Genomic DNA, 4705 nt, shown 5'->3' with positions numbered 1-4705 from the left:
GGATATTATGTTAAGCCCTGGATATGGATGCATGTGAAAGTTAAGACTATGGTGGATGACCCATAGCAAAATACGGACGAGATGCATACCGAACCGCAGTTGTTATAACATTGTGAATATTTGTATGAAATGCGGTAGAAACCACACTATATATTGAGAAGTCCCCTAGTGTGGTGGCTTTGACGAATTATTTTCATATTCTTAAATGTGAATAGAAATGTACGTGAATGGATGGATGAATAACCCATGCATTATTGGTTTAGGTTTACTTGAGCCTAATGGGCTATTCCCATGTAAATCCATGTGCCAATCACGATCCCCTTAAAAAATGGGATGTGACACGTTGTCACAAGGTTAATATATATCTAGAGGTAACAATTACCAAGGTGTATTCGGTTGGCACTTTTACTATGTAGGTTTTTTAAGCAAACAAAACAAAAATCACGTTTGGATATACAAGTAAATAAAATTTTTTGAAAGATTATACATAAATTATTTGTTTTTTACATAACAATATATATGTATGTATATGAATTACTTCTATGTTGATTAATTATGTTATAATTAACGTTATATTTTATATTTATCTATTTTAAATCAAATAATATATTACATTTTACTTTTTATTTTCAATTTATAACAATTCTTCAAAAAGCAAAAAACAAACAGCAAAGAATAAAAGTAGCGAAACATCAATCCAACGAAATTCAAGTAATTAAATATTAAAGTTTATAATTTATTATTCCTATGTTATGTAATAGGAATTATTCCTATATGAAAAAAACTTGACAAACACAAAGCTAGAAAAATTCTGCCTCCTTTAGGAAACCCTTGTCTTCATGTATTCCTTGATACCTACACATCATGTACTTCTATATAGCCTTGTGGTGTTACGAAATATTAAAGGTGAAAAAAGTTTGGCCAACAAATCAAGTTAGAAGCCACATGAAAAAGGTTGACCAAAGTGCGAGGGTGACTGCGGCTACAGCATAAGTCCATAGCATAATCACTGAAGTTTCACCTTGACCAAGCTGAAAAAATTGTGTCATTGTACCTGCCAAATGTTGGATTAAATCAGTAGAAATTAAGTTGCTCAAAAGGATCCTAGTCAGGAATGCTAATTAGCACAAGCTTGTCATACCTACACTCATTGCAGGGGGAACGGCATACTGAAGCAAAAGAACGAATTGATATAAGGAATCTGAGCCAACCAAGCCAAAATGTTGAGCAGCTTTAACAACACCGATCCCCGAGAGGGGCAAGAAGATGTTCCTCACTGCTATAATCCCTATAATCACACTCCGGCTTACATCTGATCCTTTTAAACCTGCAAGAAATTGCAATGTTGCTTGTGACAAATTCAAGAGGAATTATAACTACGGAGTTCAGAGCACAAACGGTGGATTTCACCTATCAGAAGGTTTGCCCCCATTATCAAGGTTACACATGGAATTGTTGCCTCCCTGAAAATCGTCATTTCACCATTTTTCTTAATAGAAAAAAAGCATGTATATGTATTCATGTGAAATCTATATTATGAGAAGCTCAATAGGATGCCGGACAAAGCATACCCCAGTATATGTGCACAACCATCAATTACACGAAGAGGAGCACTATTACCAATCATTAGTTTTCGGATTGGAGAGGCTGCCCCGATGATGAACCCAACAATCTGAAGAGCAAAGGGATGTTAACAATAGATTAAGCCCGTATAGCAGGGCACATGTTTTCTGCTAACAATTGATTACCGCTGCAATTGCTGCTGGTGCAAACATCTTCTTTAGGTCAATCTTTCCCGAAATCATCTTGATACGCATCATTATCTTCATCAAACCTGACATCTATCCAGAAATCTTGATAAGATTATAAGCCAAAGTAATTGTTTCAATTTAATATTGAAATTAAATTGAAGGTTTAGAGTTAAAATCCCAAAGATGATATCGAAATCATAATCCCCAGTAAAGATTAGAATTTTAGATGAAAATGGAGTCGAAACAAACCCTTGTACTGCTTTCACTGGAAATGGTGCGAGGCAGGTGAGAAGTGTTGCAATCACTTGAAGGTAGGGCAGCTTGTGTGCAACTCCCTGAAACTGTTTCAGATGTGTCTCTTGGAGAATTGAGTCCGGTGGTGGAGCTTTCAATGCTTTTATTTGCATACATGCGCATGATACCATACACATATGACCACATAAAAATGACTCCAATCTGTAGTCAAAGCACAATCTTTATATATAAACTGAAATTAATCTAAATTTATTTTTTTTCTTTATAAGGGAAAAGTCAGGTGAAAATGTGCCCTTAGTTTCCTTTTCTTTGACAAAATTACAGTGACAAATCAAAATTACTTGGTATTAATCTAAAAAAAATTAGAATCGTGTATAAATCATACCGATAAAGATAAAGAAGCATATGGCTTAGCATTTCTAGAGCAAACAGATGGATCTCCGAATGGATTACGTGGTTCCTCACAGAGAGCAGGAACCATAACGAGAGGCAGGTTTCCCATATTTCCTGTGCAAGTTTCCCCAATAACCGAAACAATTGTTGGACATTTACATTGTTTTTGTTATTGACAATTTTAGAACAGGGCTAGATAGGAAATGTACCTGCAGAACAGCAACCAATGACAATACCCTGAAGGTGTTTAGGAGTTCTAGTGATTTTTATGATAAGCCAAGCTAGTGCTGAACCCAAAACGAATGTTATCAAGATATTCACCGGCATGAACCACCTAGAAAAAGCAACAATCAACAAAAGGGAACCGCCCCCATAAATATTTATCAATCGATGCAGAGACGAGAAAGCAGAAGAAATTAAAACAAGGTCAGGGATGGAATGAAACTAACAAGGTTGTGAAACTTTTGAAAGTCATTGTTTCAGCTAAGCTGCTGGCCGCAAGTGCAGGACTGAACACATAGAATACAATCTATACACCAGAGAAAAACCAAAAAACAAATAAACAGTATCTTAACTTATGCAATTCAGTGCTTTGTATCCAGAAAAAGGGAAGGAGGAGTGCATTTATACATGTATATATTTACATTGTTCAAATGGTGTTTTGCCTCCGGTCCCAAGAGCTTCATGCGATCCAAAGCAAGCAACAAGCCAATAGCAGTAATCAATATTATTTTTAGAACTGGCATTACTGCCACAATGAAAAGATTCAGAAACCCCATTTGCAAAAACGTTTCCCTGAAAGTGAAGAAGCAATTATGTTCTCTATTCTTTAGCAGTTAAACGTATATATAATAAACACTAAATTGAAACATACAATTATTGGAACTTTTGCAAATGGTTAAGTAAATGGAGTTCAGACTTGGAGCTCTTCTATGTGATTGAGTGAAGTTAAAAAATTGTTAAGTAAATGGAGTTCAGACGTGGAGCTTTTCTATGTGATTGAGTGAAGTTAAAATTGAACATTGAAAACTGGACAGAAGTGTTATTTATAAGTTAGGTGAACTTCCAAAAATGGAGCACTAAATGTATTATTTAAAAAAGTTAAATTTTTTTTACCCTATAGATATAGATATATGTATCTTACTAAAAAAACTAATTGGGAAAATTATATTTGATCAAATAAACATTTATTTCCAAATATGATAATTAGTATTGCCTACATGAGATATTAGATAAAATTAAGAGTGCTTTTTATAAATGGGCCTAAGGGATAAGACGTTTTTTAGAATGGTTCTCTTTATAATTTTAACTGTTTTTAGCCAAGAGAAAAACAAATGGACAAAATTATCCTTAATGAAATCAACCCATTCGCTAGGCTCCGCGCCTCAACCCAAAACCTATTAACGGGTCAAGTATGTCCTTTATGTGGACCACAACTCTTCGGTTTTCATCGAGAGACCGTACATATCCTTAGAAGCAAGTCTGCAAAAGCATTCCTTGACAGTTCAACTTTCGAGCATTTTGGCAGTGGTAGGAGCCTTTTGGAGTGGTTATTATTCGCACAAAGGTAGTTCACATATTGAGTAGTGTGAGGAAGTTGATATTACGCTGAGAAAGGTATAATATTTTTTTATGAATTTATTTATTTTATTTTGAACCATGTGGATATTTTTGACAGAATGGTTATTGTTCGTGTCTAGGGTTAAGGTTTTTGAGCATAAACCTATACATGTTGCACGTTCATATTGATATTTTTGTTGTTTGAAATTTTTGAATATAAACATGAAGGTGGTATTGTTGGTGTTTAGGGGTGGAAAGGTGACCGGCCATGCGTGACTGGTTGATATGTATGTGTTAGAAATTCGGTTGAGGGTTTAGATGTTGCATGAGTGAGGGCGTGCTTAGGTGGTTGGCACCTTTTGCGTGAGTGGATTTTGGCATGGGGTCACTTTGGGGTTGCATGATTGAAAAAGGGTTCAACTTAGCGTGACTGATTGATAGGTCATTGCGTGACTGGTTTCTATGTTATTGAGTGAATATTGTTCAGGCATGGCGTCAGTTAGTGTGCGCGTGGCTCGATTAGTTATTCTTAGAATTGCGTGACTTGTTTATAAATCATTGTGTGATTTAATGTTAATAATTGCGTGACTAATTGATTAGGCATTGCGTGATTATTGTTGTAGGAAATTGCACGAGTGTCATAATTGCATGAAATTTATCTGCATGGGTTCATTCTGTATTATTTTGGGTCAACTGTAATGCTTTAATGTGTATATGTTGATTTACTTAATAATCCATGCTCCACA

The 4705-nt window shown here is 35.2% G+C and overlaps 1 protein-coding gene across 1 annotated transcript; it reads right to left on the bottom strand.

Annotated features, from left to right (window-relative positions):
- On the bottom strand, positions 810-3207 carry LOC18586624 (protein PIN-LIKES 3). The gene is made up of 10 exons (XM_007010111.2): positions 3044-3207; positions 2849-2928; positions 2609-2733; positions 2392-2513; positions 2001-2207; positions 1749-1841; positions 1572-1672; positions 1411-1463; positions 1142-1327; positions 810-1054 (listed from the first exon to the last, which is right to left on the bottom strand). Exons 1-10 carry the CDS (start codon positions 3176-3178, stop codon positions 930-932), a joined length of 1227 nt encoding a protein of 408 aa, XP_007010173.2. The 5' UTR covers positions 3179-3207; the 3' UTR covers positions 810-929.

The sequence above is a fragment of the Theobroma cacao genome, chromosome 10 (assembly GCF_000208745.1).
Source record: "Theobroma cacao cultivar B97-61/B2 chromosome 10, Criollo_cocoa_genome_V2, whole genome shotgun sequence".
Lineage (NCBI taxonomy): Eukaryota > Viridiplantae > Streptophyta > Magnoliopsida > Malvales > Malvaceae > Theobroma > Theobroma cacao.
Note: the sequence above shows the minus strand (reverse complement) of the source record. Positions and strands in the feature narration are given on the sequence as shown.

Coding starts and splice junctions, on each gene's coding strand:
- LOC18586624 (XM_007010111.2), bottom strand. CDS start 3,178: ATGGGGTTTCTGAATCTTTTCATTGTGGCAGTAATGCCAGTTCTAAAA. Junction 2,929..3,043: donor CAAAACACCATTTGAACAAT/GTAAATATATAC, acceptor TCTGGTGTATAG/ATTGTATTCTATGTGTTCAG. Junction 2,734..2,848: donor TTCAAAAGTTTCACAACCTT/GTTAGTTTCATT, acceptor TGCTTTTTCTAG/GTGGTTCATGCCGGTGAATA.